This window comes from Fopius arisanus, unplaced genomic scaffold (assembly GCF_000806365.1).
Source record: "Fopius arisanus strain USDA-PBARC FA_bdor unplaced genomic scaffold, ASM80636v1 scaffold00041, whole genome shotgun sequence".
Taxonomy (NCBI): Eukaryota; Metazoa; Arthropoda; class Insecta; order Hymenoptera; family Braconidae; genus Fopius; species Fopius arisanus.
In genome coordinates, this window is record NW_011887780.1 from 131,850 (window position 1) to 158,977 (window position 27,128).

Sequence of the window (27,128 nt, forward strand, 5' to 3'; positions counted from 1 at the left end):
TATTATTTATAGATCTCTCATGCGATTATCCGTTCAATGGATCGTTATTTCCCGTTTTCTCTAAAATACTTTTCTTTCGTTATCTCTTATCTCTCGAAATTTTAGCATCGATTTAAAAACAAAATTCAATAGTCAAAGATCTTAGAGTTAGTAACAGTTCTAGTAATAGCAAACGCACGTTTATGTACAATTTCATAATTTTAAAATTGTCATTTCGTTTGTTACGAAGGGACAGTATGAAAATTTTTTCCTCGGCGATAGTAGTCATGCATTTTTTTGAATAATTATGCCAATTGTTGCCAGGTTTTATGGAGGATTATTGATGGGAATGAAATTTATGGGATTAAGAATAAATAAAAGGGATTCGAGATGAAGGAGGGCTGAGGGTTGTAGCAGACACCGACATATTAATTTTCAGAAGGATAATTTTGATGAAAAGGTTTAAGAGAAATTTGACAGAGCGTCACTTTGATCTGATGTATAAAAATGCAGAGAAAATTCACTAGGTTTCACAAGGCTAGGCAGAAATATCATAGATTATCTATTTATTTAGAAATCTCTAATAGTTTTTATATGAATATTCGAGACTGTCAGCCACACCCATTAAAATTCCGTTTAAAATCCTCTCGATATATAGAAAATTGAAAAAAGAGAGTGAGAATGAAAAGAAAAATGAAAATACGAGTTGTGAAATCAGATGATCAGATTCATGCCAGAGATAATCACTCGCCCACGTGCACCAAATATTTCATTTAGGCTTGAATCATTGAAAAAACGATATTCCCCGGAAGAATAAAAACCGACGAGTCGTCATAAAAAAATAACGAGGTGTCACTCACACTCAGAATCACTCAAACCAGATGAATCATTTAAAAAAAAAAATCACTCAACAGACGATTCCTCAATTGTCCATTGTACACCGTAATATTCATTATCATTTTAATTATTTATTTATTAAAAGGTTCATGAAGTTTTAAATGTACAGACGAAAAAACAAGGAAGTGAGTCAGAAAGTTTACCATAAATTTTCTCCCAAAACGTTTTTCATTTCTCAAATTTGATTATCCCCAATCATAATTCTGAATTATTTTTACCTAATTTGCATGATAAATACAATCACATGACGTTGCAATATATGTTTTAAAGTGAAATTCAGCATTACTCATATCTCAACTCAAAATTCATTCGTTAACTATTTCATTTCTCCAGCTTTTATTATAATTATTTTTTTTTTCCGATAGAGATATTAATGAATATTAATGATAATAATTATCAATAATAGGTAATTTATATTATGATGATATACGCACCACCCATACATATCTACAAATACACATATACATGTGTATATATATACATATGAATACTCGTATATTTATGGCATAGATATATGTATATGTTCACAGATATGTACGAATGTTGCATTTACTCACGTAAGTATTTATATACGCATATATATATACACATTAATGTATATATAATGCTGATCATCATTCTTTCATTTTCTTTATATTATATTATGTAATTTTTTTTTATTATTTAACACATGTTCTTATTTTGTTTTTGTACAAGTAAATCAATTAAGAATAAGTACAACTTGGTAGCAAAGAGAGATAGAATTATTCATTATTATTCATTATATAATTATCATAGTGAAGAGACAGAGTGAAAGATAATTCTTTATATATTTTTTTTTTGTTATTTAATTCTCTTATTCGCATTTTTTTTTCTGCTTATTTTCCACTTTATTCCTCGGTACGTTTTATTCATCTTTTAATCGTTAAATTCAGTGTCGCCCTACGACGCGAAAGGGATCTTTGCCATTCAGTGTTTTATTTTTTCCACTTCGTTATTTAATTACCGTGATTAATTAACATTAATAATGAACAGTTAATTTTGCTTTGGCCTCCAAAACGACGGAAGCACCACTCTGGGGGAAAAATTATTCAAAGGGTAGAATATTGAGAGAAAAATAGTGAGAGTGGGATTGACAAATTACGACTAAACCTTATGATTCCTCATGACATTGTGCTTGAGAGTCTTACGTTACTTATTCACTCAATTATTTAATTAATTCATCGGCAAAGAATCCACTTCCGGTGTATATAGAGGTACAGGCGACACCCAGGGAGGGAGAGAGTTTGTTTTTTTTTTTGTTTTAAATATATTTACTTTACTTTATTTTATTCATCATTTTTTTTTGGTGGCTGAAATCCACTTTTATTTCTTATCCTCAATAGCAAGAACACACATTAAAAATCATAAAAGATTCAACGCTATTATGTTTTTTTTTGTTTTATCATTTAATTTTTATCTGCTTTCATATTTATTTTCACCATCCCAATATATTCTCTTGTAACCGTTTTATTTGTTTATCGGTCCCCCAACCTCTCATCGACAACTCCCCAAAAACTTTCATTCTTAATTTACCTATAACATGGCTCGATAAATTCGTCCATAAGAAATAACCAAATTCCCTTGTATTCCAGATAAAACGTGCGATTAAATAAATTTCCCATCTCCATTGAACCAAAACAGGGGCCACATACCCATTATTCCTCCCCCCACCAAATTCAAAACCGAAGATGTCATGGCTCATCATTAATAATAAGATAATTTATAATCCTCACCCTTCCTTCGCGCTATCTTCGTTTTTTTTTTAAATAATTGTTTCATCTTAATCGAGATTCAAGTTTATCCTACAATCACTATCGCTACACGCCGTCTGGAGGCTCGAGGACAACAAATAAAACAACAACTGTTATAACAATCACCCATAACGATACATCTAAAACGTATTCAAGGAATTAATAGAAAACCTGAGATTGACATCGTTATATTGCACGAGATATTCATGCACAAGTTGGGGTACTGCATGGACTAGATTGACTAGATCTCAGAGGAATCAAAAAGTTACGAGATAATGGGAAAAACAAAACTATCCACCTGGCAAGATTAAAAATCGTATAGAACAGCCCAAAGTGTCAATTTAATCTGAGAGAGCTATTCACATCCTCAACTGTCCCATTTCCATGAAAAATAATCGAAAATATGAAGAAAATAAATCACCACCTCGAGCTCCAAACGACGTCGAGTGATAACTCCCATAGAATTTAAAATTCATTCCATTATAATCCTTTAATATACGTGAAAATTTGGATGTTATATTAATACGGTAATAAACCCACCATAGGGTGCACGATTAATTCTCTCAGGAGTGTTCGCAATATGTGAGTGAAAATTGTGTTAATTAATTAGTATTAAATAGTACTCTCCCTGCACATTCCATCATCATCTCCAATTTTTTTTTATTTCTTCCATTTTTTTTTTCATTTTTAAAGTAAACAAAAGAGAAAGAAGAAAAACGAAATATTTCACCGTACGTTATGGCAGACCAGCTGCGAGTAGACGGTGATGCCTCCCACACTCGATTCTCTCTATCTCATTGGCATTTTAATTATTTCATTTTTTAATCATAACGGGAGTTATAGCTCTTTACTTGATAATCCACTGAAACTTATGATTCCCATAATTCATTTCTCCCTCGTAATGTTAATATTTCTATCCGCTGGGTGGGTTAATTCATGATTGTTCAACGTGGGCGTTGTTCTCTCTTGCTTGAATCACACGCGCATGCCCCAAATGTTGTCTCGTTCATTCCTCATATATTTTTTAATCCTTACGTATCAGCAATACTCAATTATTCATCCACATCCTGACACTGGGCCCCTCCACATGTGATTGCCCATCATTCTAATCTCCCTCAACCATGTTGTATTTTTTTTTTATCTTTTTACCATTTTTTCTCTCAATTAATTATGCTTTACTCGGCCCAATGAACTATTTCTAATCCAGGGGGAAGTGGGGAGACGATCAATGCTTGTAAAATTGTGATTTGGCGACCTAGACTGGAGCTTAATCCCTTGCAATTGTCACCTGAGAAATGAAATATTGTTTAATGTGGGAATTTCAGAGTGGGAAATGTGTTACTTACCTCGATATTGGATCCTTATGAGACTCACGAATGGGGTGCCTGGGCACAATGTTCCCGTTTCTCTGACGTAGTTGACGTTGGTGTTTTTATAACGGGTTTTTCTTCACTTACTGGTGTTGGTGGTGCGTCTTTTCGTGGTGGCATTCTCTCGTTAATGGCATCCAGACCTTTAGCCTCAGCGAATGATGTGATTTTGTGATTCGGTGAGAATCCTTGGAGTGCTGCGAGTTATTTGAAAAAATACGTAAAGATATTTCCGAGTTATTATAATTAATTACGATAATTAATAGTAATCAAAGATTTTACCATTCTTCAGGGATGTTTTTCCACCGGATAGGGCACCCAGAGGTAGAGCACCAGTTGGTGTGAGGCCCTTGAGCTGCAGGACACTCTCACTCTCTTCCCTACAATTATTTGTTATTGAAATGGGGGATCGGGTGGATTGGCAAATTTTAATTAGTTTATTCAATGAATTATTGAGCAATCACCTGAGGACAGAGAAGACTCGAGCCATTTTTCCAATAGCTCGTATCTTATTCCTGATAACTTCCTTTCGTAAGTTTGCTGCTGCACCTGCGACGAATCATCATGAAATCATTTTTAACTGTTCGACACCCGACAAATAATTAACTAGCACACATCGAAGCACGAGGTCAATCAATCCAACGAAAATCAATGTTTACATCGACTCTGAATAAACACAATCCCAATGCACATTCAATTCATCATTGATTGCCCTCGATTGTCCAGCAATAAATCCACAATTATCATAATACCAAATAATTCTAGATCTAAGTCTCACATTAACAATTTACTTATTTATTCCGTTGTTCTTGTTTTCGTCGTTCTCTTCACTATTCTAACAATATTGTGTGCACACTTGTGTTGGAGTTAACAGCGGTTTTAATGTAAAATTTTTATCGCCCGGAAAATAAAAAACGGTGCGTACATTCTTTGGAAGCTGCACTCGAGTGGAAAATTGAAAAAAAAAAATGCTATTAATGCAAAGCATGCGCATGCAGTTTTTTTTTTTCATAAAAAAAAGGTGGATTTCTTTTCTCTAGGCATTAATAATTGATCCATCATACAGCGATTAAGGTATGATTTATACATTACCGCGTGATAGATCGCGATTTCGCTGAATCAACGAGCGAAAAGAAATTATTTCGTCGGATTAATTTATTCCCGGTCAAGCCGATTTTCACTGGCGAATGGTTTTTCATTAATATCTCGGAATCCGGCGCCGAAATCGAAATTTCTGTGGATATCTTTTTTGTAGAGTCAATTGAGAGCTGCAAAAAGTGTTACTACGAAAATTTCGGTATCGATCTTGGGTTGCGAGATATCCACCGAGAGCTCGGGTAGTCTAAATAAATCGGTTCGATTTCGAAAAAAAAATCTATCCTCTTTATTTTTTGTAGGTGACCGGTATCAATTTCGATTGATCCCCCGAAAGGAATGGGGAAACAATAGACAACGAGGTAGTTGTAAAAAAAAAATCCGAGGGATAGTGATATACGATAGAATCGGATCAATCTACGCACGTCGTCGAGAATGCATCCGAGCGGTGGTTCCGGGGTCAAAATAGGCGTTTGTCGAAATTCAATATCCCTTCGGTGTAAAAGAGGAATTGAAACAAATAAATAAATAAAAAACCACTAGTCACCCGGGAATCATAATAAACTCGTGCTGGCTTCATGCGTTCACTAGGTGTTCCTCGAAACCGATAAAATCGCCATGTTGCATTGGCAAAAATTAATTCGCTAAATACAACTACCCCACTGGTTTAACTCTTCACATTTTGATATTCTTCAATCACTCGAGGCCACTCGAAAAACGTGAAACTCACCGGAGATTAAACCACTCAATTCACCTCTGCGTATCTCGCATTTTCATTTTTTTTTTCATGTTCATTGAATATTTTTTATTTCAACAGGGGAATCACCATGCGTTCCACGTTATTCGAGAGCCAGTGGCAGCCATATCGCGTTGGCTATTTTATTATCTTCATTTAAATTATGAGACCTCGGGATTAAAAAGAACTACCGAAATGCGATGAAAATTTTGCTCCAGGAATTCTCAATAAAAAAATGGAAACATCTGTAAAATGACTTGAAAAAATCGTTCAGTTTGCAGAAAAAAGACAAAATGAGTTGACAGTAATCGGAAGGCTAATAAATTATTTTAATGATCGTTAAAAGTTCGAGGTAGCGATGCGGCCATTTTGGGAATTCCCTGCGGTCCTCAAGATGGCGTCGCCCACACTCGTCTGCCACCTCGCATTTTTGAATATTAATTAAAATTGTTTAAAGTCTTCAAATTAATTTCTACTCGCTCCTATCTGTTTCTATGCAGTGAACAAACTATTTAAGCCGTATTTTAGAGATGCGTGCCATTTTTTGATTGAGATTTCGTGGTGGAAAGTCACCTCCGCACTCCAGTCGCTCTTTTTGACTCCCAAAACCTCTGAAATATGTTCCAAAAAAAAAAATTAAGCAACAGAACAACTCACCGTACGCGGTCAGTATTGGGGTCGTGTTTGGGTTGGACCACGTTGGATTACCATTGGGCCAAAGTGTTTATACGGTTGATAAACCGGATGGCGACGGCAACAGAACGGCAACGGCAGATTTTTTCGTGAGTTAAAGGACAGAAGTAACCACCAACATTATGAGAGCAGCGTCAATGCAGCCATTTTTTTTTTGGTTGTATTTTTTTTTAATTTTTAAATAATTTTCGTGAGGTTGTTTATTGGTTGATTGAAGGGTGATGGTGGTCAATAGGTGGTTATCGTGATGGTATGTAGTTTCGCAGGTTGAGAGGAGGCGACGATAGTAGAAGTGTAGTGGAAATAAAATATACACATAGAACAGAAAAATATTGTGCACTCTGTCAGTGGCATTCTCAAGCATATGTGCGATGAGCTTTAATATGCATTAATGCATGTACATCAGAGCTGAATAAATTTCGAACTCATGTCTTATGAATGGAATAGTATTCGTTAATTTTCAACGAGAGGAATATCATTTGCTATTCTATCTATTCAAGGGGAAAACTCTGAAGAACTTTTTTTTCGTCAACCAAATTCACTTTTTTAAGCTAATCAATGTTCAATAAAATTGTAAAACTAAATGCTGACTCTGAGGTACGTGCGGATAGCATATAAAATCCTCACCAAGATTTACAATAATTGAATATTTCCATTAGGAAAAAAAAAATGAAGAATGAAAGCTACAAATTCCAAATTCAGCAATAATTTTCTTTTCCATTCGTCGAAATGGACCTCAAGCTAATGACTGTTATATACACTGGAATTCTAAGAACGGGACATTAGTTAATGGAGATGTTCCTTTTTAATCATCTGAACGACTCACTAGCTGCGTTGAATTTGGACTTGTACCTTCAAGACATGTTCAAGAGGACATTTTCACCCATTACTGCTCTCGTTAATTAACAATACAACTTATTTCACTTCTACCCATCGTCGTCACGAAACCAGTAGAGGCCTCCAAGCTTAAATACGATATTCATTAGAACATCAAGATATCTACCATGAAAAACAAAAAAAAAAAACAAGGAAACTGAAAGAAATAAGTTTTGAGTCGGATAGGAGTTTGAAAAAGCACTCAGGATTTTTCATGTACATATATCTCTCATTGGACTTTCCTCTCGTGGAAAAATCTAGAATAACGATAGAGTTCGACTTTAGTATTCCTCCCCTGAAAAATAAATGCATAAAACTACTGGCTCTCGAAATCAAAGTGACTCGTGTATTCCTAGGGCAGAGGGTTATTCTCATGTTCAAGTAGAGATAGGAGGCGAAAAAAAAGGACTCGTAAATCAAATAACTTCAGTGTTTGAGAGACAGATATACCAGGGAGTGTGAGTAATGGAAAAGAAAAGTCTTGGCAGCATCCAAGAAGTGCTTTCAGCTAGATTGAATATGAAAAATCGTAATAATTACAAAAAAGGTAAACGAAAAATTCATATCCAGAAGTTAGTAAAGCCTAGATGAGATAAAATTCACTCATTGATTAAAAAAACAGAATGGAAAAATGTAAAAAAAAAAACCAGGGCTAAAGGGGAAAATGGAAAAAATGAAAATGGGATAGCATACGGCTCAACTCCCAGAGGACGCGTAGGATTGTATCCCGAGCACTCGGGCAAAGTAGAGCTAAGTGAGGTATGTGAAGTGGAAGTGACGTAGACGATTCGCTCGTCGTACCAAGGAAAATGGGCAAGTGAGGTACAGAGAGATGAAGGAGGAATCCCGGGATTTAAAGGGGTATATCGTTGATCGATGCCTCCGCACTGGAGGTTTTTTCGTCTTATCCTGGAGGGTGAAGGGGCTTTCTCAGAGGGATTCAATCGATTACAGCTCATTCCCCTCTTTTTCACTCATTCTTCCCTTCAAAGAACCAATCAAGAAACTATTTTTTTCAGTTTGCAGAGGAATATTCAAGAGTATTCAAGAATATTCGTGTGCACAGACTGTCCACTGGGTTCAAGTTGTCGTAATGACACTTGAGAAAATTTATGGCTCTTTTACGGGGATGTAAGAGGGCCTCAGTGAGTTTTTAATTGATAATTAAATAAAATGTTAAGGGATGCTCAAGGAAAGAGATGGAGATAATCGTTAATTTAAAAAATCAGCCAAAATCGGTATTAATTTATGGTGAATGATAGTGTTGTCCTGTGACTTGTGTCAAGTGGAGAGGAATGATCGTACGTTTTTTGGATAGTGTGTGAGCCATTTACGCGTGCAGCTGTTGTGGGCACAATTTGCCAACGATAATTAATGCGACGATAAATAATATCTAATAGAGAAATCAAGGACAAACGTCAATGGTGGATTTCGAATTTAATTAATTGCGAAACAGATAGAAATAAAAAACAAGAAGAGACGACTGTAAACTGTGTGAGGCCCTTGTCACCTGCTGTTTACATTGATTTTAACAATTTCTGGCGTCCGGCCAATTAATTCAAACAATTCCCCAAAAATCCAATAATTAACAACTGAATAATCAATAACTCAGTCGGAAATTAATGGAAATTAAACAAAAAATCATGAAACCATGAGATATTTTTTCACATGAAAATTCATAATGAGGGCAACAGCAAGTCCCAAAAAAAAAAAAAAAATCACACAGTTTACTCTAGTCCTCGAACGCGTCGTCGGGTTAATGAATTAATAAACTTTCTTCGTCAGTAATTTGTTGTTTAAGTGAAAATAAATTTCAATCTCAGCCTAATAAACAAAAAAAAAATGAGAAAAATAAAGAAACAAAACGAAAAACCGTTGATTTAATAATCACGTTAATTTGCATCAATGTAAGTCTTCAGGACCGGACTTACCATTTTTTTTTTGTACAACGACTTTGGCTGCAACTTAATGGGGTTGGAGTTTGGCCGTATCAACGGAGTATTGAGTAGTAGAAACAGGTAGAAGATAGTAGTAGCATAGTGTCGTGCCGATATAGGAGGAGTCCAAGGCCAGTGTGATTGACACAAATATAATAGAGAAGGAGTACGATAAAAGATAGTCAGTGCAATTTTTGGTGGGCTATTGTGTAATGAAAAAAAAATATTAAACTGATGATATAAAGGAAAAAGTCGGAATGATTAATCGTACAACAAATTGATCGATCCAACGAATAATCGGTTAAACTCACTCTAAAGTTCTCATTGTTGTTTACCTCTATCAGAAATAAATTTCGATAATGAGGCACTCAGATAGTGCGATAATGTACAACTGGAGAACTTCATGAAGTTTAATCAAACGAATGTGAATGTGAAATAATATATTCTTAAAGAGGAATGAGAACACCGAGGTAATGGTACATCATCTAGGTGACAAAAGAAATAAGAAATAATGGCTCGTGTTATGGGGCTTGAGCCAATGAGAATAGATGGGAGATAAAATCTGTTGGTAATACAACGAAAAACAAACGTGATAAACTAATGAAAGAACGAAGACAAAATGTATCGAGTAATGAGGAGAAGCTATCGAAGATCGTAATTGGAATAATTCACTTATTTTTCCCTGATTATTTCTTGAGGGATGAGATGTCGACGTTTGATGAAGAGGAAAATTCGACAGGAACACGTAATAATAACGAATAAATATAAATACTGCCAAGTTGATATTCACACTTGTCTATCATCCATCGGATCGACTATAAAGTGCAAAGTGATGGCTATAAAAGTTGAGTGAAAAATAAATAAACCAAGTTCATTACCCAAGGGGAGGTAAAATGCTTGCTCTGACGAAGCAGAATAAACAACTCGTGATATAAATATGAAGAGTAATAAAAAAAAAAATTTAAGTGAAGAGACTACAATGAGCGAGACACATAACGAGAAAGAGTTATGAAAAATATACATGTATGAGCGATAAATGATCTATGCGGCATGTACAGATGTTTGGAGAGGTACAGGAGGACAGGAGGGGATGTGGTGATAAATTGATGGGTAAATCGTATTAAATACGATAATTACTGATTCAAGAATGATAAAATAAGCTCTCAATAATATAGGAATTATCTTCCTCCTGTGAATGAATGAAGTTCTCTTACCATCTGTCCATGTCAGCGTATTAATATGAAAACAGAGAAATTCCATGTTTAGAATTTGACATAACGATTCGTTATGAATAATCACGAGGGTACATTAATTTATTAATAGCTCGAATAAACAATGAGCAGTTGTTGAATATTTTTAGATAAATTTGAGTTGCATGTGGTGCTGTTAAATCACGTCGAATGAAATAGGTATTTCAATGAAGCCATGAAAATCTCACTGCAACTTGGAAAATTAGTCGATGAGATTCCCATGGTAAAATTGAATGGCGTTTTAACGGTCCAGTGGAATTTTCGCAATTTCAACAGACACGCACAGCATTTCACCGGATGCATTAATCCAATCGTTCATCTGATGAACGTGCAATTGCTGTTTTTCCAGATACAATTTTTTTTTTCAATGATACTTCAATCTCGCGGCAATCTCTCACGATGAGAAATTGATTATTAAAATGACTGAGACACGGTTGGGGTGGGAGGATGTCAATTGAGATGATAAATTCTGAGGGATAATTAGAGAAATGGTCCTACCTTCTTCGAGGGCGTCGTCTCCTTCGCTCATGAGTTCGTCGTCCGAGCAAATGTTGAGTACATTGACCAGCATCTCCGTGACTGAAATCCAAAAGTCAATGAGTCATTGAATTTAATTATCTGATACATATTTTTTATTTTTCGTGCTGGATGTACCTTTTTCACCGACAAATGGCAAGGACCACGTGAATACATCCATGAAGTTGGGTAGCCAGTAGGGATGTGGTGAGCAGTTGAATTGTCTGATGTTCATCACATTGTTCTCATATTTGAGCACAGCCGCCTGCGAGGATCACAAATTAGAAGCAAACATATACATCAATTCACAAACATTTATACCACATGAGAGAAACAGTGAAATTTTTCAGGCGTAAAAGGTCATCCAGACCTTTTTTATTGCTGAAAAATAATCCAATGAATTTTAAATAATTCAGTTTATTCGGATTGAAAAATTTTTTTTTTTAATACAATTTTCTCCTATCCGGGTAAACGAATAAATGAATAAAATATTATTTCCATTAGTTTCAAATAAAATTCCTACCTTATTATTGTACACATCGAGGTAGTTTGGTGCACTGAAGATGGTGATAAGCGATGGGAAGCCCGTCGTTTGCGACTTACGGTACATACGATATCCAGCATCTTGTGCCTCGTGTGCCCTAATAATGCTCAAGAGACTGTTGTTTTGTAGAAAGTCACAACACGCTGCGTAGCTGAAGAATAAAAAATGAACAACACAAAAAGCATTAAAGGGTCGCCAAAGAGCTGAACAATTTGAATGGTAGAATTCTCTTTGACCTTCTCATTACACACCGTCGAGTGGAAAATGAACATCTAATTAGTCATGTCGGACGAAAAAAAAAAATATATATCTATATATTAAAAAAACAGAAAGGAGTGTATAGAGTATGACGATAACTATTCGTCTGTGGGCATTATAATTTTCCAACGATTGAACAATCTGAAAGCACCTTATCACCTTCAGAGTAAAATTATTCCACTCCAACTATCGTGCTAGTGCAACTTCACCAGATTGACCTCGCGTGCGTTATAGAACACGACGAGATGCCTAGATGCCTAGCACCATCAACCGATCGTAAGGAGCTTGTGGTCAATAACTTATAATACTTTCAAAATTTTTTATTATCAAATTGCTGTATTTAATAATTACCTGTAGAAGTACGAACAGCCTCTGACACTGTTGTGAGAGAAATGCTCAGCGTTCTTCTCATTACCAAAGTCTTCAAGAGGATCTGACCAGAGGAGATCGCACATTGGTCCAAATGCCGGTGGCTCTTTGAACCTGTCCAACTGAAAATCAAGATTAATCATTGATCACTGATCGATTACCAATAACTCTAAAACGCTATGATAAAATTCCACGAGTCCTCCGCCATTTTAAAGATATTTTTACAGAGAATAAAATGAATGCAGCCTCGACGAAATCGCATGATCGGTTCCGGTGATATAGTGGAGAATCGTACGCCCCATCAAATCAATCCCCATTAATTCATCAATTATCGCGCCCCAATGTAACACCAACGCACCGCGAATGCACGCACATTACGTGGTAATGAGTACTTAGTCTCCAGTGTCTAATGACATCTGCCAAACACAAAGCGCCACCCCCTACCACCCACCTCACCCCCGCGAATATTGACTGGTGACTAAACTTTGAAATTCAATTTCGCAAAGTTAGAAATACAATTCCCCTAGGCTGAAGAATGAAACTACAAGAGGTCTTTCCAACAAATGCAAATATTCACCACCCAAGGGAGTAAAAAAGCCCAGAATCCAGTGCTTTCATTCACCCATAGGATCAATTTCACCGTGCAAATTCATAAATCCGTAAATGTTATTGATGATGCTGGATTAACTACGTTATACCAAAGATATAAAAAAAAGTATGCCAGTGGATATAAAGCGACTCCATCCACCGATTCCAATATAAAGTAGAGGGCTAACCCGTTGGAAAAAGCACTGTGTACACGTTCCAGTGCTTTACCATATGCAATTCGAATGAGGTCGACTAGGGAGGATTTACCCCACCATCTCCAGCCACGTACCAATCCGATACCTCATTTTTTTTTCTTCTCTCTCTCTCACCCCTCAAAATTTATCTCTCGGTGTATGAAAAATATTCAATATCCCCGCAAACTTGAATCTCAAGACATGACCAGGTGTTTAAATAAAATGAGAAACCAGGTTAATCCTAAAGACACTCACCCAGTGTCAAGATAACTTGGCAACTTTCGAGTTGACGTAAAATCACTGTTCCCTCGATTCATAAGGTTTCATCAGTTCGTTGCATGTGCATAATGGCTATTTTGAAAGTTAAATTCATCATCCAGAGGGTGGAAAATTTTTGAATTATAATATTTTGATAAAATTATTCGATTCGAAGAAGCAATTTTTCCTGGTAAATGAATTATCAATTAATTCAACGTAATTAAAGAATTAAAGAAAAATCCTCCGGAAGCAGGGGACGGAATCGTGAAGAAATGAAAATTTCATCGGTTCATAAATAATCGTGCACTAGATTAAGAAAAGTTGCTCCATCAATCCGGAAAAGCCGTTGAATTATATTCACCAAAAGAAAAATTCAAGGTAATCCGAGGAAAACTGAAATTTCATAGAATTTATCGAATTGCGCGTAATATACCGGTAAATTCAGTAATTTCCTCAAGAACGCGTCATTCAATTTCTCTCGAGAAAAATCCGGACAACTCCCTGACAGAAAAAAAATATATTAATATAATTAGAATATATTTTAATATATTGTCTTTCATGTGGAGCGACATCGTTTGAGGGTGAAGAATCTCTAGTTATATCTAGCCCGTGATATTTCTCTGTACAAGTTTCAAATGTAGTTGGGGGTTTATACGAGGGTGCAGAAGGGGAAGGTGTGCTAACATATAACCGTAGGTGGACGATCGATAGAGCAGGTGGCAGCACATTGGGCAACCTCTCCCTGGTTTTGCTTCCGTTTCTCCAGTGAATTCTCTGATGGATGGAATTTCAGAGGGATAAGCCAGTAATTTGAATTTTTTTTTCCCTTTCTCCGGGACTTAAAATTCCAGGAGCGAGGTAAATCGAGGGATCCTGGCTTTTGCCAGTGAGTTATTTATTCGCGCTCATGTTGACTCAACTCTGAACCAGGCCCAGAAGATCATTGAGGGGGAACAAGGGGATTAATCCAGTGTTGAGGTACTTATCGTCTTACCTTTCGGATATCTTCTAAGTGATGAATTTCCGGTGATAGGCCACCGTGTACGCAGAGAAATTGCTGGTTCATCAGGGCAGCTAGTGGTAAACAGTCGAATGCGTCCATACATGCATCGTAAACCCTTTCAGAATACTTTATTTTACCTGGAAACAGTGAAACATTCGATTGCTTGAAATGGTGGAAAATTATTCTTGAAATTTTGAATAAAAAGTTGAATTTTTTTTGAGTATTCGGTGACGAGTCATTTAATTTCTTGAATACTTCGATTTTTAATGAAAATTTTGAGAGTTCAAAATGAATTATTATTCAACATGAAGACCCAATTTTCTGGAGTTTTCTGAAATTCCCCGAAAGTTTTAGGCCTTCGAAATTTTCAATGACTCGTCTCTCGTATCCTCATTAAAATTCAAAATTCCTCATTAAAATTCACGCGATTACGAAAGGTAAATCAGACGGTAGAAGATAAATATTTCATTCTAATTCCATAAATATTGATGAGCTAAAAGTATTTTTCACTGGTCATTTGAAAAAGGAATAGATCTGTACATCTGCCGTTCCATGATTTTTGGTACGAGGAAAAATGGCAACTCGACAGGGGCTATTTCAATTATCTCTTGATTTAATTCAAGTGATTAATTTTCGTACGTGAGACCGAAAGGGAGAGCTTTGTACTAGATTTTTCTTTTCTGTTGTGATTTTTTCGGGGGGAATATTGCGAGATACATAAACTCCAATAAAACAGATGATTCAGCGGAATAAACCGGGTCGTTGGGATTTTCACAAACTAGTCTTCTCGTATTTTTTATATCCCGTCCATGCTCGGGTGCAAACAATCGCTTTTGGCTGGGGTATGAGGGATTACGAAAGATTCCACCCACTGTGGGTGTAAGCACGTGTTTAACTGGACCTCAGCCAAGTGGTACCAAGTTTCACATTATTCTGGGTCTTTTTTATTCAACTGAATTCTTCGGGACATTTTATCGAGTGAGTAATTCGAAATTCCCTCGGTTGAAAATTACGTTCCTTCAACAATTTCCCTTCCCTCAACGAATTCCCACGCCAAAGAATCGATATAATATCACTTTGAATAGTTCTCATGCATTTGACACCGCGATCGAAAGGAAAATCGCAAGAAAATCGAAAGAAAACGTAAAAAAAATTAATAATTCCGTTGCGAAGTGGTAAATTTGGTAAAGTCCATTTTTTCTCGGTGATTTTTCGTCGATATCTCGAAATTGAAAAATCATAGCGAAATTTTCGTGTAAATATTTTTTATAGAAAAAATTTAGCGCCACAAAAAAGATATTCATAAAAATTTCGGTAAGGCCCGTCAATTTCGAGATATTGACGCCGAACGAAAACGCGGTAGAATTTCGGGTAGGAAACTTGGAAAAATGCATTAAAAAAAATGTCCAAATGTGAAAAATGAATTTTCCATATTGATACTCACATTCTTGCTTAAATGTGAAATATTCTGTGAGATGCCTGCACTCGTGGTTGCCTCTGAGTAGGAAGAGTGTGGTTGGATGGCACAATTTCAATGCCCACAGGTACAGTACACACTGAAATACAATGAAAGAAATAATTAATGAGACCGCTGAAGAAACCATAACGTGAATTAATTGGCCGATGAACGCCCGACAAAGAGAATAGTCTGAAATTGAAACGGACTGGTGAGATGAGAAAAAGAAAAAAAAAAAGAGAGAACCCAGGGAATCGACAATTTTCCCAGGAAAAAGCCGAAAATAAATAAACGAATAAAATGGATGACAGGGTGATATCCCCACACGATTTGGATTTCATCCATGGCAGCTTTTCACGCGTCCCGAGACCGAGGAAAAAGGCACGAAAAGGGGATTTTCACTCGGATCATGACATCAGCTACAGTTTCAAATATCGTGGACTCATTTTCAACTGCTATTTCAGATAGTATTTCTCCATCAAGCTTTATCTACTAATTTTCGTTATTTTATCGTTCAAATAATAATTTCAATCTCAATCATCTACGAATAATGCGAACAAAATGCTCCATTGCGTAACCGACTGAAACATCTGGATTCAGTTGAGGCAATGGGCTATGGAAAAATAGAGTGATAAAAATTGGTGGGTGACCTAGCAATTTGCCTTCACCAGCGTTAACAGGTGTGACACGTAAACTATAACACTTGGCATCGTTAAATGAATTCAATATACCACCGTATTTTCAACACAAAATTCCCGCATTAAAATACCTATTCGTTTTTTTTTTAAACCATTATTCATCTTTGTGTGTAATTATTTATTAATCGTGTTAATAGTTGAGGGTTGAGAATTATTTCAGTGCGGTTTAACTTTGTTCACCTTGAATTCTACTCTCCGAATTTCAACTAAAATTCACATCTGCATTGCTATTATCTCTCGTTAATTAGTTATCCGCACATACCTCGATACTAAAATAGCCCCTGTCCACGTAATCCCCCAGGAAGAGGTATTTTGTCGTAGACGGTGGACCTCCAACTTCAAATAATTTCATGAGGTCGTAGAACTGTCCGTGAATATCACCGCAAACTGAAACAGATAATACAATAATAAATCATTCAACCATGCATTTTAAATTTTCAAAACTCCTTTATAATTCATATAATAAAAACAGGGATTGATAACTCTTGGATGATTTTATAATGATTTCATTCAGGGATTTATCCGGCTATTCAAATTTTTTCATCTCTCAATTAAATTTCGTCTTTTTTTTGGACTAATAGGTCCGCTACTCAGAACTCACGAGTTTTTCCGAGAATTTTCAAACAAATTTATTTTCATCGATTTTTGAAAAAAAAAAATTTTTATTAATTTTCGCAAAAAAATTATTTTCATCTCTCAATTGAATTCAATTTTTTTTTGAACTAATAGAGAGATCCGCTACTCAAAACTCATAAGTTTTCCGGAGAATTTTCAAAAAAATTCATTTTAATCGATTTCCGAAAAAAAAAAATTTTTATCAATTTTTGAAAAAAAAATATTTTTATCGATTTTCAAAAAAAAATTTATTTTCATGTCTCAATTGAATTCTTTTTTTTATTTTTACTGATAGAGAGGTCCGCTACTCAGAACTCACAAGTTTTCCCGAGAATTTTCAAAAAAATTAATTTTCATCGATTTTCGAAAAAAATATATTTTCATCGATCAAAAAAAAAAAATTATTTTTATCTCTCAATTGAATTGAATTTTTTTTCGGACTGATGGAGAGATCCGCTACTCAGAACTCACGAATTTTCCCAATAATTTTCACGATGGAAGATATCCCTCTAGCCATAATGAAGAAAAACCTATCCAAGAATTAAATAAATTTCTTTATTCCCCCTCCCGATGACCCTATCCCCTGTTACATGGAGAATTTTTTCCCTCCCTCGGAGCAGATGGTGCTGAACCGTAACATTCTTTGAGAATAATAGAGGACCACCGGATATTAAAAGCATCATCCTCAAAGCTCCAACTGCTTTTTTCGTCCCTCAAGATACCGCAATATTCACCAAGATTTTATATCCCCCCGAACACAACAGATCCAAATCAATAGAAACAGAGAATACGTTGGCAAGTGACAGTTTGCCGACACAGGCGCCAACATTAACGCTAATTGAACTCCGGTGACGCCTCAGAGGCGTCTACAATCCAATAAGCAACCTCAAGGATCACTGGTACATCAGAGGACTTCTCCCTTTGAATAAAAAATCATTAAACATCAATTGTCGACTTGTCAATTGATTTGTGGGAATTATTGGAAAGTCATTGGCAGTCGAGGAGATGATTTTAGGAATTGATTGCAATAGATTTATCGGCAGATCATTAAACCAGGAGTTCCAGAGAGTCTATAATTTGTGGAATAGAATTCTGACGATCCAATCATCATTATCTATGATTCGGTGGATTATTTTCTCGATTAGATTCTGGTCGTCATGATGTTTCGGATCATTGACGTTAACTTCTCGCAGCACTTGAATGTACTCCACAGCTCGGTGGGCTTGATGGTGATACTCCACCGCAATATCGAGTTGATGTGGAGTGCAATACGCCATAACTTCCGGGGGAAACCAGGCCATTTGTCGTAAATGATAAGTTAGTGATGGTAATAGTAATGCCAGGAATTATGGAACAAAAGGGCTGATGTAACCTCCAGGGTGATGAATATTTTACGAGTTTTGTTGAGGTATCCATATCGGGATGGGACCATCATCATCCTCGTAAACTTTGAAAAACATAAAATGAAGAACTGATAAGGCTCACTCGCAGCTGGTAATAACGCGTTACTTGAAGTGCGCAATGTTAATGAGGTAATTAAGAAACGAGGGAAATACCGGGATGATGATTTTTTCGAATTTTCTTGAAACGTGATTATCTCTCAACGAGTGGTTCTACGGGCAAAATCGTTGAGTACTTTTTTGTCGGGGGATTTATTTTCTGTTGAACATGTTTCTTGACGTTTTCTCATAAAACTTGTCGTTTGAGAGATAGACGGACTTTTGTGAGAGACGAAAAAGGAGAAGTGAGGAGATAGATTTCAGAGAGAAATCGGAGGGAGGAACTTCAATCTTCAATAAATCGAGATTGGTAGAGTGGAGTTGGCATTTCTTAAAATCATTTTCAAGGTGCTTTTTTCCGAGTTCAAAATGAAGTTGATTCATCGAAATCGGATCGTTGGATCGGTAGAGATCGGTGGTTAAATATTGCTCTCCGATTTAATTCCCGAGTTTGTGCTCCATCTCGAGAAAAACATGAATTACTTCTGTTTACTCTGAATACAAAGACAATAAGTCGACGAAAGTTTCGATAAGTACTGACCCGACTCCATCTCCTCGCAAAAGTACAACAGCGAAAATATTCCCCCCAAGTGACTATTCCAGGGCGCCAAACAAATAGACCCACACAAAAAAAAAAAAAATGGATAATTTCCCCTCGAAATGATCGATCGGGCATCGAAGGACATGACAACCATCATTTGTAATAATTCTGAATGCTCCCCAAAGAACAACAAACGTCATCCCCAATTATTCCCCCGGCCAATTACATTATCATCGGGGAAATAGCCACTGCCCCGCTAAATTAATTTGGTATCTCCCACCATCTGATGAACGCGTGGAAACATGACCAAATTGTCGACAACTGTACTGATGAGCGTGTTTAGTACCGCATAATACAATTGAATTGAACAAAAGGAGAGTGAGCAGTTCAGAGTCCCTTCCACCATGCATGTGAAAAAAAAAAAAAAATCGATGGAAGCCACGTGTGTGCCACCAAGACACATTCTACAATGTAGATAAGCCCGGGTATTGAATAATCCATTGAGGCTGTCATGAAAAATAATTAATGTTTTTTTTCTCTATCTCTCGGGAAAAAGTTGACGATTTTACGAACGACTGACTCTAAAGAATTTTCACAATTTACCATTATTCCTCGACCACTGGTTAAATCGATTGATTAGAGCTGAATGAAAAATTCTCTTTGGAAAATTAAAAGGTGAAATGGTGAAATAATCAATTTGAAAAGTGAATATTTTTCGAGTGAATGGGGTATGAGAGAGGTCTGAGTTTATGATCTGCGTGTATTGCATGGCTGGAGTATATTCGATATCGTTATCTCTCGTGTGGACCCAACATCTTGAGATTGAGAAAGCGCATGCACCCTTGCGTGATTTAATGTAACCCCTGGGTCTGACCCAGAGTGATCAGCCATGATGATAAAAAGAGGGGCTAAAAAATAGGTCCACAGAGGGTCATACATTGTTAAAGAGTCGGGATAAAAGTTCCAGAATGATTATTTGTTCTCATGAAATGGTTATAACGAGCGCTCGCCCCAGCTCGGTAGAAAATCAAAAGAGAATCTAATGAAACATTAAACTCCCCCACCGGTGGTTTTAAAACTGAAATTAAATTGATACTGCATTATACCATTTTTCCAGCGCCTCTCAACCGAAATAAAAGAGGCCTCATTAAGGTTGAAAACTAATAAATGCAGCTCGATGTAGCTCCAGCTGATAGATTTCCCATTTATTGGAACTAGTTCTGAGTCTCGACTGAAGGGTAACTCCCCAGAGGGTGTTTTTTCATCTCTCACAAAGCCAATCGAGAGCCCTTATTCCACTTTTCTCATGGTACAGAGTGGAGGTAAAATTGTGAAGCACAAAGTTTTCATCGTCAAGTAGGGTGAACGAGAAATGAAGTTGACTGAGGAATAGTGGAAGAAAAGAAGCGCGTGACCACATTTTTTCATAGTCCCCTTATTTCTTTTTTCACTCAACAAGATGAACCCAACAACCTGTCTGTTTATTCAGCTGATTGTACGTGTCTACAGGCTCAACTCGTCAAGAATGCTGTGAGGGTGAATAAGTCCCTCCCCCGACCAGAAAAGGGAGAAATTCTGAGCGACCAATTGAGCTGATCAAATAATTGAAACGTTCATCAGTGATAAAACTGTTTTTTTCCCGGGAGAGCCCGAGATTAAAAAATTTTCCCCAGCAAAATACAGCGTTTACGTTGAAAACTATTGATTTTCCGGGTAAATATCAAGAGACATTTTTTATCAGATATTCAATTATCCAGATAAAGTGTCCTTTTGTGAATCCCTGTAGGAGCGATAATTGCAGAGATAAATCGTGAGTTAATAAAAATGGTAAATTGTGCTTATTCCACTTTACCACTTTGCTACTGAATTATCTTGCGAGTGTTCTTTGGAGAATGAAACGCGTGACCTAATTTGTACAAGTGTGTGATATAATGTTGCTCGAACCCTAGTTTGATATTGCCCTCGTCCTCCATTCGTATTGCCATCCCCTTTACCCATTGCGTTTTCCACTGCGCGAGCGTACGAAATTCCAAACGGATTCCCTAGGTAGAGAGCGATTCGACGTACATCAAAGTACCTCCATGTTTGCCAAAGTAATTTTTATCAATAGCCAGAGGACTCTCCAAAGTCACAATGAAAATAGATAAAGTTGTTCAATAATCGATTGATTAAAATTTAATATCGATTCGTCAATTATTCCTGTTATCAACCCCCAAATGAAGGAAAAATACAACGAGCTCTACATCTGATTCTCCATTGATTGAGGAGAGGATAATCGAGGCATGATATCCCGCTTCATTGGCTCATCAGCATGATGCCAAGGGTACTGGACCGAATTTACTCACCGTGCAAGAGGTGCAACCCTCATTTGCATACCGATAAATCGATTGAACGATTATAATCGTGACGGTAAGAAAGAAAAAAAAAATATGGAGAGAGGCGTGGGTATGAGGGTCACGGTGACATGAATGAACCTTGTACCCACGTGCTGATAAATCCCTAGACTAGGTAAATAGGTCATACCAAAGGTTTTGACCAATTTTCCTTGACGTTTCTCTTTCAATTTTTGCTAATCGACGAATCGATGTGTAAATGCGTGATTATTTTACCTGTGACTGGAGCTTCGATGTCGATCATAGTCTTCTCTGATCTGAGAAGTGCAGCACCATCATTGACAATGCGTAGTGCTGCTGCCTCGTCGATCCTCCCCTCGAGGATGAAGTGATGTTTGAGAACATCAGGACGTGGCCTCCCAGTTCGTGCATCAAACACCTCAGCTACTGTGAGCTTGTGTGACGGTGGAAATGGCACACCTGAAATCAAAAAGGAAGAGTCAATGAAAAAATTATTCCACCTGCACCAAAGAAACATAAATTCCCCCATTTAAGACCCGATTAATCAACACCTTTAGGCCTAACATATGCAGGGGAGGAGGCCTGTTTAACCCGACGCAAAAGAATTTTATTCCTGGGAGAGATATTCTTCCGAACAACAGGAGTTTTGAGTCTGGGACTGACAGATTTGTTCAGAGGACTACAGAGATCGATAGTCTCATTGGCATCTTCCTGGCAGTCATAGTACATTGTGGTGGCAGCAATTTCGACGACTGAATCATTGATGGCCTCGAGAGAGTCATCAGCAATATCAACAGTTGCGTCAGGCTCCGGTGTGAACATCATGAGATCCTGTGACTTCTCCAGAACAACTGGTGACTCTTCCTTGATATCAAACGGAAGAATAGACGTGCCACTGGTCGACTTCGGCCCTGATTCCCCCCGAGAGGCAATGCTCGAGGTAACAGGTGGTGCTAACTCCCCGTGAGAATCCTGAAGTCTCTCGTCGGTGGAGGTCACCGAGTCAGCTACACCCTGAGACATAATCGATGTGTTAACAGGTGGTGTAAACTGCATATCGGTCTCTCCAAAGCTCGTCGTAGTAAACGACGCAGCTGGAGTATTATCAGACGTGGAGATATTCCCAGGATCTCTCGATGGTGTTCCCACCTCGGGTACGATGCTCCAGGTGTCCTCAACCCCTGAGTTTTTCATTCCAAACTCGGTATACAACTCTCGAAGGAAATTGTCCTCGATTATCTCCCTCTGCGCATCAGTGACAAGATGACCGACATTTTCCTGAACAGCGGACTTGACGATGTCCTCACCAAGGACATCACTCCCCCGACCCCGGGGATATCTCTTCTTCTCCTCCTGGAGGTTTTTGTTGCTCAGAGCCAACCAGAAGACAACCTCCGAGACCGCTTGGAGACTCTGATCCAGCTCTGAGACTTCCTCAGCAACAGCCAAACACTGGAGCGGCTTCTCGGCCTCAGCAAAAGGCAATTCCTCGCACTCCTCATCAAAATCCTGAGACAAATCTCGTCGCATTTTCTCGTTAGTCTCGTCCCGTCCCGAATCCGACTGCTCCTCAGTGAATAATGCATTCAAATCGATCTTATCGAGGTCCAAACTGGCGTTCAGGCATCTCTCGTGCTCTCGCTTAAGCGCCTGCTTCAGGGTATCAGCATCCACGGGTTTCCCCTGCACTGGATTTCTCTGGTCAGGATTTATCGAGGAAAAACGCCTCATTAGAGCATTTCGGATGGAATTCATGTGGGACTCGCTGTCCTCTGGCGATTCATCGATGAAGCTACCGTCCTTGTTCTCCGGTTTCTTTGGGCTTCGCCTCGGGGTCTTCAGGGTCAACGTGTCCAATCTCTTGATCAGCATCTCCATCGAGGGGCTCATCTTCTCCTCGGGCTTTGAATTACCGCGCCGAGGGGTAAGAAATGACTTGAATGTGAAGGGTGAAGCGCTGTGAAGATGGCGACCAGTTTGACGATCAGCTTCGATATCCGATGGTGTTGCTGGAGATGCCGGTGGTTTTTTCAGCACCGGTCTCATCGGGGAATCCTCCACGAAGTCTGGGAGCTGGCGATATGCCATTATTGCGGAATCCTCTTGGCAAAATCGTGATATTCCAGACGCGATTGAGCACTCGACACCTTTTGAGAAAACGAAATTCGACGGAGAGGCTTTCAAGGGCAGAATAAAACTGAATATCGAGAATCTTTTCGAATTGTTTATATACCCTCATACCTTCGGATGTCGAACACCCGAGAATATTATTTCGAGGTGAATATTTAGGTACACGAAAATCCAGAAACAAGTGTTTACTCTCTTCTGTACGAAAACTTACAGGAAAGAGAAAGAAAATATTTGATGTGATGATATCTCAAGAGCACGTGAACCCCAGAGTTGTTTTCATCTTTCTCCCATTATTTCTATTTTGCGCAGAAAATTTTTGCAGTTGCAAGAGACAAACTGCGGAGCGAGGAAGATTAAGGAGAGCGAGGGGATTAAATATAAAAAATGGAGAAGTTTGGGGAGAATTTGGAAAATTGCGCAGGGGAAATGGAAATTAGTGGGAATTTTGTCAGGGACAAGCGCCTGTATTTTTATTTTGCATTGGACACGACTGCATAATTGATACAAAACGAACAAACGGATTGGCGATCGTCCAGTGGATTTTACTCTGTCACCAATGGTTTTATCATTTCCCCTCGCGGTATTTCAGATGGAATTCGCGACAGCCGTTCGATAAGAGTTCCGACAGGTGGCAGTCTTACGACTCAAAAAGCTCGTACTTTACATTTTTTTAAGCACAATTTTATGACTGTAGAACTTATTACTGGGGATTTAGAGAAGATTTGAATAATGGGGCATAAATAATTCGTAATCCCCCGGAGTTGTCCAGAGGCTTTTACTCAATTTACTGACATCCGATTTCGCACTCCGAGTAATCGAAAGAATTATATTGATTACGCAGCTGTGATTTCACTGAAAATTCCAGGAGTCTCGATTTTCCGATGGAATGTAAAGAGTTATGAATTTCCCAAGGATTCCTGAAAAATTATGGAGTTATATCGGTTTTGAGGGAATTCTAGGAATTTATTCAGTTTTCCAATGGATTTCCATGAATTCCACAAGCGAAAAATTCCGGGAGAAAAAACTCACAGAAAATTTCCCGATGAAAATTAAAAGAAATCTGAATTTTCCGGTGACTGTCACAATTTTCCTGTGATTATACCGTCAAGTAAAAATTCGGGAAAGGCGATTTTTCCGGAGAATTAAGGAATCGCGTCGGGTCAATTCCCCAGAATAAAAATCTACGCGTGATATTTCGCTGGAATAAATGAACAATTAAGAATTGACAAGCGCGAAGCACAGGGTTGGGAAAAGATGGTAGATATGGGTCAGAGGATGGACCGGACGGAATATTGATCCGCGGGTAGAGGCAACGCGATAGCTGTCTATGCTAGAGCTTCTCGTATACCCCACGTAGGATACATACCGGATTAAACCCTCGGTGTATGCGTTTAACCCATACATATTCGAAACTCCTCATTCCCCTGACGTTTCCAATGTTTTCCAAGCCATTCAACGACAGCCTGTCTATGACACGTGGATCTCTCGTTGCCGGTTTAGGCAATCTTCATACTGACATCCAATTACCCTTTTTACCCAGCTGTTATTTCGACACCAACTCCAAGTACCTTTACCCACCCCTTATCATCCTTATCACCACTCATATTTAACCACATGTTGACCGATTCGCGCTATTTGCAGATCAAGTTCAAAGGAGTTTTCCGGTAATATTTTCCTAACTTAAATAGTCGAGTATTTATGGATTGTAAATTTTATGATTACAGTTGTTCACGGAAATTTTCCACTCAATTCATGAGTTTATTTTTTGGTAAAAAATTTTGGTGAATTGAAAAAATTCACTGGAAAGCATCAGAAAAAATTCTCCGCACTCTGAATTTTCCCGGAAAATTCAGGAATTGAGATAATTAATACTGAAAGAGTAGATAAGTAAATCCGAAGTGTTTAACAATTTTTCTAGATAAATAACTGCCATTACAGGAGTGATGAACGACTAGGAAAAAAATACCGGTTATTTATACTCACATCCCCCAAACACGGATCGCGATATTTAAATGGCAGAGTGCAAAACCTTATCCATTGTTAGATTCACTCGGTTGATCAAAGTGATTTTCTCTACCCACCCAAGATGAAACAAGAAAGCAATGAAATAATGTTGGGGTAAATAGAATATTGGGGTGAAAGGCAAGTTCAATGGGATTTTCATTCTGAATGCGAAGGCATTTTGAAAAGGGTCTGAATTTTCCATGGGGGTGGGTGAGGATTGGGGGAGGGTTGAAAATCTAGAAAAGGGGAATGGAGGTGAGAGTTAAAGAGATGAGAAGAGAATTTGGTGGACGCACGCGCGAATGCATCGATTGACTAGAGGATGTAGTGCCGCGCCACAGGACACGGGTTTAGTTGGCTATCAATGCTGCCACTGGCGCATGATAATGTTCTTGCTTTTATTACACTCATTATTTCACCGGTTTTTCATGTTTAACACAATCCAAGGACTTCCATTATTATTGCTTTTCAACATTACATATTTTACCATTGAACAATCTCTCTATCAATCTCTTTATCAATATTCCGTGAAATCGACTATTTTTTATTTTTCACTCACTTATTGGAATGCTCAAATAAAAAATAATGTCATTTTTCCAATAATTTCCCACTGAATGTATATTTTTTATGAATAATTATGGGAATTTTCAATTATTCTGATAAAATAAATTTTCCGAGTCCTGAAAAATTGTTGAAAAAAATGTCTAAAATCCAATATTGCAGTGAACCGAGGACTTAAATTCAGAGAATGATTAAATCCCAAGTCTACTCATGCAATATGGAAAAGTTTTACGAGAATTTCACCGGAGAAGAATGAGTAAATTTGCACTAGAGCTCACCGTAATATATATCACTACTTTAGACTAGGCATTTCTGAGATTATATTCTACCGAGTAAATCACAAAACCCGAGAGGAGGGGAGGGCACAGATGGAATTGCACTCGAGTGAAAGTCGGAATAAAGGGAGAAATTGAGTAAATGCTGGGAAGTAATGAATACAACAATCTGTAAGTTACAACGATACAAGTGGGTATATTGATCCAACTGCGGGCTCCATCTGTTCGTTAAGCTCCAACTCTATATATTTATACGTCATATTTTATTTAATTATTCATTCATCACGAATAATTCCCCCCATTTGCTCTACATTAAATTCTGATGGATATGAAAGGGAACATCGTCCTCCAATCCCCCATTCACGAGAATCCCATTATTTCTCTTCATCCCGAATAATCCATTCAAAAATATTTTTCAATTTCCAATTTTCGATTTATCCCGAAAAATATCGACTATAGATAAAAGTGGAAAAGGAACTTTTTCGAGTTGATTAAATTTCCGTCGGAAATGGTTTTTTGACATTTTCCCTTAAAATCAATATTTTTTGATTAATCGGTGTTTGAAAAGGGGAAAAGTCGAAGTGATTATCGATTTTTTTTTTTTGGGTATTTCTGGAGTTGGTGGGGGAAAATCGGCAGTATTTTTTTCTCATTAACGCG

At 37.5% G+C, this 27,128-nt stretch overlaps 1 protein-coding gene across 9 annotated transcripts; it reads right to left on the reverse strand.

Annotated features, from left to right (window-relative positions):
* Nucleotides 1-44: 44 nt before the first annotated feature.
* LOC105266717 (uncharacterized) lies at nt 45-23,682 on the reverse strand. 9 transcript variants are annotated; one of them, XM_011305082.1, is made up of 15 exons: nt 22,050-23,682; nt 21,754-21,957; nt 16,752-16,876; nt 15,780-15,891; nt 14,327-14,472; nt 12,275-12,414; nt 11,645-11,816; nt 11,260-11,386; nt 11,104-11,184; nt 10,570-10,572; nt 9,350-9,382; nt 4,483-4,558; nt 4,301-4,398; nt 3,995-4,215; nt 45-3,936 (listed from the first exon to the last, which is right to left on the reverse strand). In XM_011305082.1, exons 1-14 carry the CDS (start codon nt 23,584-23,586, stop codon nt 4,019-4,021), a joined length of 3,051 nt encoding a protein of 1,016 aa, XP_011303384.1. In that variant the 5' UTR covers nt 23,587-23,682; the 3' UTR covers nt 45-3,936; nt 3,995-4,018. The 9 variants fall into 9 exon arrangements, with proteins under 9 accessions (XP_011303384.1, XP_011303381.1, XP_011303385.1 ...); XM_011305079.1 differs by having other exon boundaries at nt 4,483-4,567; XM_011305083.1 differs by lacking the exon at nt 10,570-10,572.
* Between the last annotated feature and the right edge of the window lie 3,446 nt (nt 23,683-27,128).

Excerpts from the sequence above, each read along its gene's own strand:
- LOC105266717 (XM_011305079.1), bottom strand. The coding sequence starts at position 23,586 with ATGGCATATCGCCAGCTCCCAGACTTCGTGGAGGATTCCCCGATGAGA. Across the intron at positions 21,958-22,049 it reads TGCATATGTTAGGCCTAAAG|GTGTGCCATTTCCACCGTCA; the intron begins GTGTTGATTAAT and ends TTTTGATTTCAG. Across the intron at positions 12,415-14,326 it reads ACTTAGAAGATATCCGAAAG|TTGGACAGGTTCAAAGAGCC; the intron begins GTAAGACGATAA and ends CTTGATTTTCAG.